The 15,451-nt window shown below is 37.1% G+C and overlaps 1 protein-coding gene across 2 annotated transcripts in view; it reads left to right on the top strand.

The window, feature by feature from the left end:
• Positions 1–15,451, top strand: part of FBXL5 (F-box and leucine rich repeat protein 5) — a 50,303-nt gene that overhangs the window by 30,083 nt on the left and 4,769 nt on the right. For both annotated transcript variants that reach the window (XM_003258501.3, XM_003258502.3), the window contains exons 9-10: positions 320–1,045; positions 12,376–12,524. In XM_003258501.3, coding sequence (XP_003258549.1) covers positions 320–1,045; positions 12,376–12,524 — 875 coding nt within the window. The remainder of the gene's footprint in view (positions 1–319; positions 1,046–12,375; positions 12,525–15,451) is intronic.

The following is a 15,451-nucleotide window of genomic DNA, read 5'->3' on the forward strand; positions in this document are numbered from 1 at the left end:
TTCTTCTCTTTCTTTCATGTGTTTGCAGCCTTACTTCTGCTGATTACTTTTAGGATATGAACTTAAGTCTTCCAATCCTTACCCCTCTCACATCCCGCCCTTCTGTTAGGTTAGGAATACTTTGACTTCCTAATTACTCTCATTGAGTTTTTGTATCCCTAGCATCAAGAATAGTACTTAACAATAGATAATTCAGTAAATACTTAAGTGATTATATTAGATGTAAAATCTTTCTTCTGGTTTTCATCTACATACATATAGTCAAATGCTTTTGAAAAATTTAACAATATTCATTAATAGTCTTGTGTTTCAATTATAGTTGGTCTTGGCTTGGTTGCTGCCAGAGTCTTCGGCATCTTGATCTGTCTGGTTGTGAGAAAATCACAGATGTGGCCCTAGAGAAGATTTCCAGAGCTCTTGGAATTCTGACATCCTATCAAAGTGGCTTTTTGAAAACATCTACAAGCAAAATTACTTCAACTACATGGAAAAATAAAGACATTACCATGCAGTCCACCAAGCAGTATGCTTGTTTGCACGATTTAACTAACAAGGGCATTGGAGAAGAAATAGATAACGAACACCCCTGGACTAAGCCTGTTTCTTCTGAGAATTTCACTTCTCCTTATGTGTGGATGTTAGATGCTGAAGATTTGGCTGATATTGAAGATGCTGTGGAATGGAGACATAGAAATGTTGAAAGTCTTTGTGTAATGGAAACAGCATCCAACTTTAGTTGTTCCACCTCTGGTTGTTTCAGTAAGGACATTGTTGGACTAAGGACTAGTGTCTGTTGGCAGCAGCATTGTGCTTCTCCAGCCTTTGCGTATTGTGGTCACTCATTTTGTTGTACAGGAACAGCTTTAAGAACTATGTCAGCACTCCCAGAATCTTCTGCAATGTGTAGAAAAGCATCAAGGACTAGATTGCCTAGGGGAAAAGACTTAATTTACTTTGGGAGTGAAAAATCTGATCAAGAGACTGGACGTGTACTTCTGTTTCTCAGTTTATCTGGATGTTATCAGATCACAGACCATGGTCTCAGGTGAGTTATCAGTTCCAGAATATTAAGAAATAGATGTGTTCTCATTTCCAAATGGAATATACAAATTTTGATCTAAGTCATTCTTTTCAGTTGATTTACTTAAGCAAAAAGAGTTAACCAAGATCTGCCCTACTTCAGAGTGTTGGAGCAGTGTAACTTCTGTTATCAGTATGAAGTTTCATTTCTGTCAGTTCAAATCCATCGTGATGTATGGAAGAACATAAATTTGAAAGTTTAATAAATGCTTAGTAAATGGCTACATCACATATTTTAAGGTACTTTAGTGGATGAATAAGGTATCATTTTTACTCTCAAGAACATGTAACAAGAAAATATGCATATTCTGTTGCTGTGTATTATTTCTGTATGTTATAGTTTTATATTGAGGGTTTTGGAAAATGTAGGCTGTCCGTGGAAGTCATTTAGTCCGACTACACGGCTGTCAAGTGTTTACAAAAGCCAAAGCTGAGCTAGAGTTTTATATGTAGCTAGAGTTTAGAAATTTGGTCTTTGATCATGATCAGCTTACCTTCTGTTGCTTTTTTAAGTCATAAAGAGAACATGTGGAAGAAGTTCTACATTTTCTTTTCTGTTTTTTTTTTTTTTTATAAGCATAATCTTCAGCAGATTAAACCGACTTTTTTTTTTTTTTTTTTAACCTCCTAGAGGAAAGAAGGGCCGAAGGTGACACATGTATCAGCCCAGACAGGTAGCTCTTTTCAGCAGCTAGGTTCTATATGTTTTATAGGACCCACTTCAAGATTTTTTAGGTTACGAGTACTCTTATGCACTGTTGGAGAAAATACCATGGTGCACTGACTTGGAAGCATGGCAGACTTGATGTAGATTAATCTTGCTTTTTTCTGTATAACTGGCTTCGTGCAAAATACTTCACCTTATACTTTGAGGCTTATGTAAGAGGAATATATATAAGGCATCTAACAATGATACACAATAGATTTTCAATAAGTGGAAACTGATGTGCAGTAATCAATTATCTTTGACATGAGCCTTTGGAAATTGGATACATGTTTTTCTTTGATAATGGGATGTCAGATATTTTATAATGAAGAATTTTTCCAGCATAAAACTTAATACTCCCTACCATTATAAAAGATACTTAATATGAAATTATTATAGGCCAGGTGCGGTGGCTCACATCTGTAATCCCAGCACTTTGGGAGGCCGAGGCAGGTGGATCACGAGGTCAGGAGATCGAGACCATCCTGGCTAACACGGTGAAACCCCCGTCTCTACTAAAAATACAAAAAAAAATTAGCCGGGCACGGTGGCGGGCGCCTGTAGTCCCAGCTACTTGGGAGGCTGAGGCAGGAGAATGGTGTGAACCCAGGAGTCGGAGCTTGCAGTGAGCCGAGATCATGCCACTGCACTCCAGCCTGGGCGACAGAGCGAAATTCTGTCTCAAAAAAAAAAAAAAAATTATTGTAAAAAATTTTCGTAAGTCATATACAGTAACCAAAAGTGTTTTCCCCGAGGTAACTGGTATAACAGTGGTTTGGCTGCTGTGAATCATTTCATTAATTTTCTATTTTCTCAAATCCAAGGGCATATGTTATAGTTTAAAAACATAAGCAAAGATAACTTTATTCTGAGTTTTATTCTTTAAAAAGTTTTACTACATGTGTGTATTCCTAACTGTAATATGATTTTGTTTTTGAATGCAACTTGATTTTAGAAAGTAAAAGCTATTTTTAGTTCAATTTAAAACCTCGTAATTCATTTTTCATTGTCATTTTTTTCATTACCGTCATACCTTATTGAAATTTATTTATGGCTCTGTTCAGTTTGCATTTTCAGTATGACCAGTTTTTGTGTTTTTTTCAAAGAATGAAGTAATACATGTGACCTTTCAGAGCTGCAATGACTTCTGACCATGTGGCAGTTTTCTTATCTTTTAGTTTTTTAGGCTGTTTTAAAAAATAACCCAGAACTTACTAAAATTTTATATAATTAAAAATTGATTTCAAGAGCAGTCAAAATTTTGATGAATCAAAATTTTGTTTTTTTTTGCTTTCAAAGTATTTAGAAACTCTTCTAGTATAAGGTTTTGGAAAAAACTAGAAGGGAGCACATTTTATTTAAAAGCAGAATTGTAACGTTTTATTTGAGTACCAAAGAGTTTCCCTCCCCACTTCCTGAAAAGGCAGAGAGTTAATTTCTTAAGAGAAATTTGAAGAAAAGCAGAGAAAAGGTTTTTAGTTGTTGTTTTAGGGTATGATTTTTGGCACTTTATTAACAAATTCTGATATTATCAACCTTAGAACAAAGTGGATAATTTACTGCTGTTAGGATTGGAAATAAATTGCACTTCTTCTTTAGGGTTTTCCTGAGTAGTAGTGAAGAGCTTGCACGTGAGGTATTCTTGAAAAAAAAGTTTGCGTTTGAATTGAAGGAAAAATTCATTTTGGGAACAAGGGAACACATAGGATCTGTCTTATCTGTGGCTAATTGAAAAAGTCTTGTCTGAGTGCAGATTCCCTCATTTTAATTAAACCTTATCTTGAAGGATTCTTTCTAAACATTTAAATTTTTATTGAGCACCTACTGTATTTCTTGCACTGTTCTAATTGCTAGAGGTCTAGAGTAACTAAGACAATTCTCTGCCTTCATGCAGTTTATAATCTAATGGTAGAAATAGACAGAAAACATAGTATCAGACTGAATGTTCTGAAGAAAAGTAAAGTATGGGTACTTTACTTAAGAATACAGAGAATGCCACTTGATATTGAATGAACCAGGAAAGGCTTCTTTGAAAAGAAACAGGCATCATTTGAGTAGAGAGAGAGATAAAATTAGGGCATTCTGTGTACATTTCCTGAGAGACTAAGGAAATAGAAAACAAAAATTTAATTTTTAGAAGCAACTCTTTTTGCATTCATTGTATCAATTTAAAAAGTGTTTCAGTCAACCACTTACAGTAGTACAACTTGTGTCAGTAGGTTTGAGGAAAAAATGCAACTCATGTAAACATACAACTTAATTTATAGGAATAGAAATGTTCAGGTATACCAGTTGGGAGCATTCAGTGTATGCTGCTTTAGTCATTATGTTTATTCAGGATGAGTAGCATGAGTTTTGACAAGTTGGTAATGTGGAGCTTGTTAAAAGAGCATTGAGGCTGGGTGTGATGGCTTACACCTGTAATCCCAGCACTTTGGGAGGCCAACGCAGGAGGATCACTTGAGCCCAGGAGTTCAAGACCAGCCCGGGCAACATGGCAAAATTACATCTTTACCCAAAAGAAAAACAAAAATTAGTTAGGCATGGTGGCATGCACCTGTAGTTCCAGCTACTCAGGAGGCTGAGGTGGGAGGGCGACTTGAGCCCTGGAGGTAGAGGTTGCAGTGAGCTGAGATGGCACTATTGCACTCCAGCCAGGGTGACAAAGCCAGACCCTGTCTCAAAAAAAGGAGCATTGACTGGAGAATGTTAAGTTGATAAGGTTTTAATTAGATTGAAACCATAGGGAACAGATAGGGCCATTTGTGGTCTTAATACATTATTTTCTGGCTTTCATAGGAATGAAAATAAATCTTGGCTGTTAATTAAAAATAGCCTCTTATCTAAATTTTTAACTTTCTTTGGGCCCCTCATATAAGTGGAATCATATATTACTTGTCCTTTTGTGTCTCGCTTATTTCACTTGGTGTGTTTCAAGGTTTATTCACATCCTAGCATGTATCAGAACGTCATTCCTTTTTATATACTACATTTTGTTTATCCATTCATCTGTTGATGAACACTGAGGTTGTTTCCACCTTTTGGCTATTGTGAATAATGCTGCTATGAATATTGGCATGTAAATATTTATTTGAATTCTTGTTTCCATTTCTTGTTTAATTCAGTGTACAAGTCCTTGGTTAAATTTATTCTTAAATATTATACATTTTGATGCTATTATAAATACAATTTTATTTCTTAAACTTTCCAAATTGTTCATTGCTAGTATATAGAAATATAACTGAGTTTTGCATGTTGATTTTGTATCCTACTATTCAGCTAAATTTATTAGTTCTAACCATTTTTTTGTGAATTCGTTAGGGTTTTCTATGTATAAGATCATGCCATCTACAGACAGATAATTTAATTTCTCATTTTCCAAAACGGACTGCTGAGACCAGCTTGGTCTGGGAGACCCTAACCCAGCGGCGCTAGAGGAATTAAAGACACACACACAGAAATATAGAGGTGTGAAGTGGGAAATCAGGGGTCTCACAGCCTTCAGAGCTGAGATCCCTGAACAGACATTTACCCACGTATTTATTAACAACAAGCCAGTCATTAGCATTGTTTCTATAGATATTAGATTAACTAAAAGTATCCCTTATGGGAAAGGAAGGGATGGGCCGAATTAAAGAAATAGATTGGGCTAGTTAACTGCAGCAGGAACATGCCCTTAAGGCATAAATCGTTCTTATGCTTTTGTTTGTGGCTTAAGAATGCCTTTAAGTGGTTTTCCGCCCTGGGCAGGCCAGGTGTTCCTTGCCCTCATTTCTGTAAACTCCCAACCTTCCAGCTTGGGCGTTATGGCCATCATGAACATGTCACAGTGCTGCAGAGATTTTGTTCATGGCCAGTTTTGGGGCCAGTTTATGGCCAGATTTTGGGGGGCTTGCTCCCAACAATAGACCTTTTATTTTCCTTGTCTAATTATTCTGACTAGAATTTCCAGTGTTATGTAAAACAGAAGTGGCAACACTGTTTTGATTATTGTAGCTTTGCTGTAAGTTTTGAAATCAAGAAGTGTGAGTTTTCCAACTTTGTTTTTCCTTTTCAAGGTTATTTAGTATCTGGGGTTCCTTGAGATTCCATCAGAATTTTAGGGTAGGTTTTTTCTATTTCTGCAAAGAATGCCATTGAGATTTTGATAGGGATTTCATTAAATGTGTAGATCCCTTTGGGTAAAATTGACAACAGTATTAAGTCTTTTAACCCATGAATGTGGGATATCATTCCATTTGTTTAGATCTTCTTTAATTTCTTTCAGTAGTCTTTTGTAGTTTTCGGTATCCAAGTCCTTTACCTCTGTGGTTAATTTCTTAATATTTTATTTTCTTTGATGCTATTCTAAATGGGATTTTTTAAAATTTATTTTTCAGATTGTTAATTGTTGATGTATAGAAATGCAACTGAGTGTTGTGTGTGTCCTGTCTTTATCCTTCTGAATTTTCTTTTTGTTCTTTTTTAAGACAGGGTCTTGCTCTGTCGTCCAAACTGGAGTGCAGTGACGTGATCATAGCTCACTGCAGCCTCAGACTCCTAGGCTCAGGTGATCCTCTTGCCTCAGCCACCCGAGTAGCTGGGGCTATTGGCATGTGTACTTGGCCTGTTGAGTTTATTTAGTTCTAACAGGTTTTAGGGTTTTCTGTATAGAGGATCTTATCATCTGTAAATAGAGATAATTTTACTTACTCCTTTTTCTTTTTTGGGGGGGTGGGGGGAACTGGGTCTTACTTGTTACTGAGGCTTAACTCAAACTCCTGGGCTCAAAGGATCCTCCCACCTAAGCCTGCTGACTAGCTGGGATTACAGGCATGTGCCACCTTGACATTCCTTTTCAATTTGGATGTCATTTATTTCTTTTTCTTGTCTAATTGCTCTGGCTAAAACTTCTAGTACTGTGATAATTAGAGGTGATAATAGTATACATTTTTACCTTGTTCCTAATCTTAAGGGAAAAGCTTGTATCTTTCACCACTGAATATGATGTTAGCTGTGAGTTTTTCATATATATGACCTTTATCAAGTTGAAGAAGTTCCCTTCTATTTCTAGTTTAAAGAATATTGGGTTTTGTCACATGTTTTTTTCTCAGTCAGTAGAGATGATCATTTTTTTCCTTTATTAATGTGTGATTTGTTGGTTGATTTTCGTATACTGAAAGTTGATAGAAACCCACTTGGTCAGGGTGCGTAGTCCTTTTAATATGCTACTGAACTCAGTTTACTGGTATTAGCTGAGGAATTTTGCATCTGTATTCATAAGGGACATTGGCCTGTAATTTTCTTGTTGTGTCTTTGGCTTTGATAATACTGGTTTCATAGAATGAGTTGGAAGTCCTTCTTGTCCATGTTTGGAAAGAGTTTTTTTTTTTTTTTTTTTGAGACAGGGTCTCACTCTGTCACCTAGGTGGGAATGCAGTGGTGCTATTATGGCTCACTGCAGCCTCAATTTCCCAGTGATCCTCTTACCTCAGCACCCCCCTCCCCCACCACTACAAGTAGCTGGGACCACAGGCGTGTGCTACCATGCCCAGGTAATTTTTGTATTTTTGGTAGTGATGGGGTTTCACCATGTTGCTTAGGCTGGTCTCAAACTCCTGGGCTCAAGCAGTCCACCTGCCTTTGCTTCCCAAAGTGTTGGGATTATAGGCATGAGCCACCACACCCAGCCCTCTTTTGGCAGAACTTGAGAAAGGTTGATGTTAATTCTTTTTTTTGAGACGGAGTCTTGCTCTGTTGTCCAGAGTGCAATGGCACAATCTTGGCTCAACTGCAACCTCTGCCTCCTGGGCTCTGGCGATTTTCTTGCCTCAGCCTCCCAAGTAGCTGGGATTACAGGCATGTGCCACTGCGTCCAGCTAATTTTTGTATTTTTAGTAGAGACGGGGTTTCACCATGTTGGCTAGGCTGGTCTTGAACTCCTGACCTTTAGGTGATCCACCTGCCTTGGCCTCCCAAAGTGCTGGAATTACAGGCATGAGCCACTGCGCCCAGCCAATGTTAATTCTTTTTTAAATGTTTAGTAAAATTTATCAGTGAAACTATTTTGTTTTGGTCTCTTTGTTGAGAGGGTTTTGGTTCATCTTCTTATAAGTCAATTCAGATTTTCTGTTTCTTCTTGATCAGTTTGGGTATTTCTTGAGTTTCTGGATTATGAGAGTATGATCTTTTAATTATTTTCATCATTATTATATTTAGTCTCATTGTGTTGCCCAGGCTGCCTTCAGACTCCTAGGTATAAGCAATCCTCCCACCTCAGCCTCTTAAAGTGTAGTTGGGAATACAGGCATGCACCACCATGCTGGCTTCTTGTGATCTTTATTTCTATAAAATTAGTGGTAATATCCTCTGTTTCATTTCTGACTTTGGTAATTTGTGTCTTCTCTTTTTTTCTTAATCTAGCTAAAGGTTTGCCAATTTTATTGAAATTCTCAGAGAACAAACTTCTGGTTTTGTTTTTCTTCATTATTTTTGTATTTGTCATTTAAAAAATTTTTGCTGTCATCTTTATTGTTTCCCCTCCTGTTACTTTGGATTTAGTCCATGTTTCCTTTTCCAATTCCTTTTTTTTTCTTTTAACTTCCAACTTTTAAGTTCAGGGGTACCTGTGCGAGATGTGCAGGTTTGTTACGTAGGTAAACGTACGCCATGGTGGTTTGCTGCACAGAGCATCTCATCACTCACGTATTAATCCCAGCATTTACTAGCTATTCTCCCTGATCCTCTCCTTCCTCCCACCCACTGCCATTTGACAGGCTCCAGTATGTGTTGTTTCCTTCCATGTGTCCATGTGTTCTGATCGTTTAGCTGCCACTTATAAGTGAGAACATGTGGTATTTGGTTTTCTGTTCCTGTGTTAGTTTGCTAAGGATGGTTTACCAGTTTGCTGGTTTGTTAGTTCCAGCTCCATCCATGTCCATGGAAAGTACATGATCTTGTTCCTTTTTATGGCTGCATAGTATTTCATGGTGTGTATGTACCACATTTTCTTTCTTTTTTTTTTTTTGAGACACGGAGTCTCACTCTGTTGCCCAGGCTGGAGTACAGTGGTGCAATCTTGGCTCACTGCAACCTCCACCTCACGGGTTCAGGTGATTCTCCTGTCTCAGCCTCCAGGGTAGCTGGGACTACAGGCTCACGCCACCATGCCTGGCTAACTTTTTTGTATTTTTAGTAGAGATGGGATTTCACCGTGTTGCCCAGTCTGGTCCAGAACTCCTGAGCTCAGGCAGTCCACCTGCCTTGGCCTACCAAAGTGCTGGGATTACAGGCATGAGCCACTGTGCCCGGCCTTGTACCACATTTTCTTTATCCATTCTATGACTGATGAGTATTTAGGTTGAGTCCATGTCTTTGCTATTGTGAATAGTGCTGAAATAAAAATATGCATGCATATGTCTTTATAATAGAATGATTTATATTTCTTTGGTTATATACTTAGTAATGGGATTGCTGGGTTGAATGGTATTTCTGCTTCCAGGTCTTTGAGAAATTGCTATACTGTCCTCCACAATGGTTGAACTAATTTACACTCCCAACAGTGTAAAAACATTCCTTTTTCTCCACAACCTCGCCAGCATCTGTTGTTTTTTGACTTTTTAACAATAGCCATCCTGGGAAAGAGGCAGCTTGCCACTGCAGGCTCTGTGAGACAGCTGAAAAACTGAGTGCCCAAAGTGTGACAGGGAAATGTCCGCCTCTGAACACAACATCCTCACTTGGGAACCTGAAGGTTCAGATAACGGGAGAAGGATTTGAGCTTATCTAGAGCTGAGATGAATTTAGAGAGCCGGGCAAAATACAGGGGTAGAGGAAGCAGTGGGGAGATCCCTGTGGGCATTCTTGGTCCCCTGGGAAGTCATTTCTGACTTTTTCTTGCAGAGGTCCTTGGGGAGGGCTGTCACTTGAATTGGGGAAAGACCACAGGGAGAAGGAAACTTCCAGCTGAACTTTGTTGTAACAGTTTCAGTTGAATGGGAAGTTTCCTGGACAGAATCTGAGGGAAGGGATGAAAGGGGAGTTCAGATATGAGCACAGAAGCCATGGCAGACAGGGAGGCATGAAACTCGAAAGCCCTGCTTGCTTTCTCAGTGGGGAGGCTTGTAGTCTAGGCAAGATCTTAGCGCTGCTCACCAGCTGCCTGGTTGAGGGGGCATGGTGCTGTAGGGGGTGCGTGCTGGGAGTGAGACCTGCCTTTTGGGCTGTGTGGGAACTGGGTGAGGCCTGTCACTGCCAGCTTTCCCCCACTTCCCGGGTGACCTGTATGACAGAGCAAAGGCAGCTGTAATACCCCTGGGAACATAACTCCACCCGTACTCCTGGGAACATAACTCCACTGGCCTGGGAACCATACCTTAATCCCCCACAGCAGCCGCAGCAAGCCCTGCCCAAGGACAGTCTGAGCTCAGATGTGCATAACCCTGCCCTCACCTAATGGTCTTTACCCACCCTGGTAGCCAAAGACCAAGGACATAATCTCTTGGGAGCTCTATGACTCCGCCCACTGCCTGAGAAACCTGAATACTTACCCAGGTGATACCAGGGCAAACTTGTACCCTCCCTATACTACTGCAGCTGATGCTTTCTTGAAAGCGGCACCTCCTGGCTGTAGGCCAACCAACACACTAAAGAAAACCACAAACAAGGACCCTTACAGAGTCCACTTCACTCCCCTCCTATCTCCACTGGAGCAGGTGCTGGTACCCATGGCTGAGAGACCTGAAGACAGATCACATCACAAGACTCATCACAGACATTCCCCAGTACCAGCCTGGAGTCCAGCAGCTCTGCGGGGTGGCTAGACCCAGAAAAGAAATAACAATTATGTCAGTTTGGCTCTCAGGAAGCCCCATCCCTAGGGGAAGTGGGGAGAGCACCACATCAAGGGAGCACTCTTGTGGGACAAGAGAATCTGAATAACAGCCCTTGAGCTAGATCTTCCCTCTGACATAGTCTACCCCAATGAGAAGGAACTAGAAAAACAATTCTGGTTATATGACAAAACAAGGTTGTTTAACACCCCCAAAGGAACACACTAGCTCACCAACAGTGGATCCAAATGAAGAAGAAATCTCTGAATTGTCGGAAAGAGGAAATCAGAAGGTCATTTACTAAGCTACTCAAAGAGGCACCAGAGAGAGGTGAATACAAACTTTAGAAATAAAAAAAAAAAACAAAAGTTACAAGATATGGACGGGAAAATCTCCAGAGAAATTTATAGCTTAAATAAAAATCAATCTCAACTTCTAGAAATGAAGGACACACTTAGAGAAATGCAAAATACACTGGAAAGTCTCGACAATAGAATTGAACAAACAAAAGAAAGAACTTCGGAGCTTGAAGACAAGGCTTTCAAATTAACCCAACCCAACAAAGAAAAAAGAATAAAAATGAACAAAGCCTCCAAGAAGTTTGAGATTACGTTAAATGACCAAACCTAAGAATAATTGGTGTTCCCAAGGAAGAAGAGAATTCTAAAAGTTTGGAAAACATATTATTTGAGGGAATAATCAAGGAAAACTTCTCTGGCTTTCCTAGAGATCTAAACATCCAAATACAAGAAGCCACCTTTTAATTTTATCCTATTTATGTAAATGCTGCTTTTACTCTTCTAGGGTATGCCATTAGGTTTTATTTTTTATTGAAATGTAATTAACATACCATAAAATTTACTGCTTTTTAAAAGTATACGATTAATTCAGTGATTTTTAGTATATTTACAGGATTGTTCAACCATCCACCACAGACTAATTCAAAACATTTTCATCATCCCAAAAAGAACCCCATACTTATTAGCAGTCACTTCTCACTCCCCCGTTGCCCAGCCTCTGATAACCGTGAATCGACTTTGTGTCTCTGTGGATTTACCTCTTCTGGAATGATAATATTAATGGAATCATTCAATATGTGGCCTTTAGTATCTGGCTTTTTAAAATTAGGTTTATGTGTTCAAGGTTTATGCATGTTATACTATGTGTCAGTACTTTGTTGGCTGCAGAATATTTAATTGTATGGATTTACCACATTTTATTTATCCATTTATTAATTAATGGACATTTGAGTTGTTTCTACTTTCTGTTATGAGTAATGCTGCTGTGAACATTCATGTGCAAGTTTTTGTGTAAACATGGTTTTAATTCTCTTGGGTATATACCTAGGACAGGAATTGCTGGGTCATATGCTAGGTGTATCTATAATTTTTTTTTAGAAACTGCCCAACTGCTCATTAGGTTTTAAGCTTCAGTAATTTTCTTGATAATTTTTACTTACTAATACAGTTGGGTAGGAGAATGAACATTACACCTCCAGGGTTCAGTACTTCCTCTAAGAATTGAGTTACCATGATGTTCTTATAAAGAACAGTTTTATAGATTTCTTTACTGAATGTTGTTAGGAAAAATGTTGAACATTTTCTGAGTTAAATGTATTTCTGCCTAAGGATGAGGTTAGTTATCAGTGTTTTACAGAAATTCTTAAATTTTCTCATTACCATATTGAAAAGTATGTAAAATAGTGGTTCAGTGGACCATAGGAGTACAAATGTTTTTATAGATTACTATCTTCTAATTGTCAAATTATTTTTCTTACAGGGTTTTGACTCTGGGAGGAGGGCTGCCTTATTTGGAGCACCTTAATCTCTCTGGTTGTCTTACTATAACTGGTGCAGGCCTGCAGGATTTGGTTTCAGCATGTCCTTCTCTGAATGATGAATACTTTTACTACTGTGACAACATTAACGGTAATGCCTTTTAACAGTGCGATAATTTTGAAGAAATTAATTTAAAATTTTTTTTAGCAGTTCTAATAATTTTTCCATTTAGTTTTCTAGATTTCTGATTACCAGACTGTCTTACTTTCAGATTTAGTTAAATTTGATAAAATTTTAAAATTACATTTTCATTAATTAACATCTTGAAAGGTAAGTTTTTCTTGCAGATGTATATTCTAAATATCCATTGTGTCAGATTTTTGAGGCATGTAATAGTGTATGTAATCAAGAATGGTAAGTTAATGGAAATACTAAAATTCTTGTTAAAAGTTTTAGGTATTCCTCTAGAGTTTTATAGCATTCATTAAAAATTTAGAACTATTTATGTTCTAGATACACTGATTTCTTAGGGATAATAGACACATATTTCTTATAAGACAGCTTTATCAAATGTAGAAAAATGAGGACTTTGGTAATGTGGACTTCCAGAGTTTCTGGATCTGATGTCAACTCCTAGCGAAGATTGAGGGGAGAGGATAGTATGTAGTATTGAGAAGAGGCTGAGATGCTTTAGACATGACTAGAATTCCTATAGTATTTTGGAAATTGATTCCTGAACCTACTTTCAAAAATCACAAGAAATATTTCTTGATTTTGTTCTTTTAAACATATTCTACCCTACAGTGGGCTTATTGAACATGCTTTTTCAAAGTATGTTCAGTGCCATTTTGCACATTTGATAGTCACTGGTAGAGACTGAATTTCCCAGAAGCATAAAAAGCTGCTCTTCTGTTATTAGTAAGCAAATCAACCTCCTGTATTTGTAACTGGAGGCAATTTTAGATGGCTCAGACTACTATGTACCTGTCTTTTTATACTGCGCCCTATTGTCTTTGAGTGCCCAATTCACCTTAAGATGACAGGAAAATCAACAAAATTTTTCTCAGGCAGAACAATTGACAGGAGTCAGGAAGACCAGAGGGAGTAATGACATACCAGAAAGTGGAGAAAACTGCTATTTCTCGAGATTAGATATTCCTTAAAATATATAAGAGGAAACTGGAGATTGTAGCTGTCTTATTTCAGGAATCACATTGTTATGCAGGAGATGACCTCCCATGTTCTTGATATATCAACACTAAGTTGGACATTTCTTTGTTTTCTGTTGCCTTCTGTGTATAATCAAGGAATGGCCAAAGTGAATGTCATCGTAGTTGGTGAAAGTGAATGTCATCGTAGTTGCAACATGCTAAGCCTATGAAAACAAAGTGTGATTGATGCAGTGAAGCTGTTACTTTTGTGGATGCTGTGGATTTGAGAAGGGAGTTTTGTTTTGTTAACATAAAGTTATTTCATTGTAGGTTTAGTGCTATACTTCCTAAGGCTTATAGGACATATTATCAAGAGTAATAAGCAATTGTTTTTTTATCAGAAAAAATTTTATTTGTATGTTGCACTTGAATTTTTCATATTGATTTCAGCATAGGTTATGCTTTGGAATAAATCTCACTATCGAATTCATTATATTTATTTTTGGATTCAGAGATGTTATTGGGTAGAGGGAGGGGACTGGGTTTCAGTTTGTTTTTATGCTTACTTGTTTTATGTTTGTATGTTTTTAAACTTTGAAATAATTTAGATGATGGGATAAAATGAAATACTTAGAAAGTCTTTTGCACTTTGTCCTTATGCATTTCCTCTAAACTTGTTTTGAATATATAGTTTCAGAGGAGCTATTATATTCCTTTTGTTGAATGTGAAAGTTTTTTTGGATAAATGATTGATTTTTTAAAATAAATGAATTGTAATGAAGATATCTGACTTTGAAAGATTTGAAAGGAAATTTCAGTGTTTGTATAATCCAATATTAACTCTCCTTTTATGGCTTATTGAAGCATGATTTGGGGGAATGGAAAGCCTTTAAAATTTTACAGGGTGACTTGTTATATAACTTGTGTCTGAGTTCCACATAAGTTGTTCTTAAAGCAATGCTCTCCTATAGTCTTTTCCTTAAAAGGATATGTGGACAACCTAGAAAGTGTTAGAAAGAAGTTGTTTGCAAGATGACACTTGTTCCAGTATCTTTCAAAACAGATCAGCTTGTACAGTAGATATCTAGTGAATGCTCAGAGGCATCCTTGTTACTATTTTTATTGTTTCTGAAAGTAGTGTGTTTTAATACGTGGTATTAGAGCAATGGAGAAGTGTATTTAGGTGACAAATTATATTTCAAATATTTGAAAGTGACATTTAACTAAAAATACATTTTTTAAAAGAAAACATATATAGTTAACTATCAGGTTACTAAATATAAAAGAAGTAAATATTGATAAACATTAGTCATTAAGTAATACATGATAAGTAAAACAGAATAATCTATTTTCCAAGCATTAGCAGAGATTTTGGAGACGATAAGTTAGTTATCATATATTCAAAGAGTAACTACCTTGAGCAAGACACTGTACATAAAGTGTCTTGATATAAAATGCAAATCTAGATTCTTCTGAATGATTCTTTATGACTTTTAAATTTATTTGATAAGATTTGAAAAGTCTTCTTAGCCATAACATTAAAAAAATTCTTAAGAAGGGTTAAATGGAATAGCATAATTGTAGAGCTGTGAAGAACATTTGAACAATGATAGAAACTAAACTTTTTTAGTGATTTGCATTTCAATGAATGTATAATTTATAAATTAAGATAGATTAGCTCATAGTTTTGGAGGTGACACAGTCTCAGATGATGTGCTCTTTTATGTTTCTAATTTAAGTTAAAGAGGAATTAAAGGTAAGTGAAGGTAAGTGCAGACATACAGCATAAGTAATATACTTAGAACTCAGTAAAATCAAGTTATTCACTAATAAAAATCTGGAGAAATAATAGCTAACCTTATACTTCCTGTCATCTGATACTTAAAAATGCTTTCTTACAAGATTATTCTTTACCATGCATTTAAA

Source organism: Nomascus leucogenys, chromosome 20 (genome assembly GCF_006542625.1).
Source record: "Nomascus leucogenys isolate Asia chromosome 20, Asia_NLE_v1, whole genome shotgun sequence".
In the NCBI taxonomy this organism is placed as follows: Eukaryota; Metazoa; Chordata; class Mammalia; order Primates; family Hylobatidae; genus Nomascus; species Nomascus leucogenys.